Genomic DNA, 795 nt, shown 5'->3' with positions numbered 1-795 from the left:
AAATTCTATTAATAATCATTGAATAAAAATATTAATATATAAATAAATAAATTATGCTTTAAATTAATAAAAATGAATAATAATATAATATTTAATAAATATTTATTATTAACTAATAGTATATTTTTAAAATTATACATATATATTTTATCAAAATATTTCATTTATCAGACGTTACTTTTTTACAGAGTTTAATTTATAAATTATAATATATAATATATAATATATATGATAATATTAATTTTTAAATGCAATTTAAATATTATAATTTAAACTAATATCCAATTTACTAAATTAATTAATTCTACAAAATTCAAAATTTTATGTGCTTAAACACTAAAATAAATAAATAAAAAAAATAATTTTGTCATCAGTTCGACTCGAGATTAAATTTCGTTATCCCCAAATAATAAGATCATCTCAAGTTGCTATTTCATTCGACTTGAAAAACTCGTTGAGCGCAAAAGGTTAAGGACACAGGATGAAGAGGGGAGGGGGACAACTTACTCTAGTGTAATTGAACCTGAATCCGAAGAAGGGCAGTTGAAAACTGAAATTCTTATTCGTTTGAGATGTCCAGGCTTGAATTTCCTTCAGATAATCGCCCTCGTTATTGTCACCCCCTCTGTCGAAGAACCAGTACATGAACTCGGATCTGATCTCTTTCAACCTTTCCTCCGTCAACACGTAATCCGAGCACCGAACTTGACGAACCGAATCGTCCGCCTTCCGTGAATTGGCATCTGTGAAGACACAAATCAATTATTTTATCATGTAGAATTGCGTGGAACGATT

General features: G+C 27.3%; 1 protein-coding gene across 2 annotated transcripts in view; it reads right to left on the bottom strand.

Moving 5' to 3' along the window:
• LOC102677797 (protein mesh-like) overlaps positions 1–795 on the bottom strand; it is a 7,134-nt gene that overhangs the window by 4,984 nt on the left and 1,355 nt on the right. For both annotated transcript variants that reach the window (XM_031510511.1, XM_006615735.2), the window contains exon 2: positions 508–745. In XM_031510511.1, the coding sequence (XP_031366371.1) occupies positions 508–745 (238 nt within the window). The remainder of the gene's footprint in view (positions 1–507; positions 746–795) is intronic.

This window comes from Apis dorsata, unplaced genomic scaffold, assembly GCF_000469605.1.
Source record: "Apis dorsata unplaced genomic scaffold, Apis dorsata 1.3 scaffold_233, whole genome shotgun sequence".
In the NCBI taxonomy this organism is placed as follows: Eukaryota; Metazoa; Arthropoda; class Insecta; order Hymenoptera; family Apidae; genus Apis; species Apis dorsata.
The sequence above is the reverse complement of the archived record's forward strand: the minus strand, read 5'-3'. Positions and strand labels throughout refer to the sequence as shown.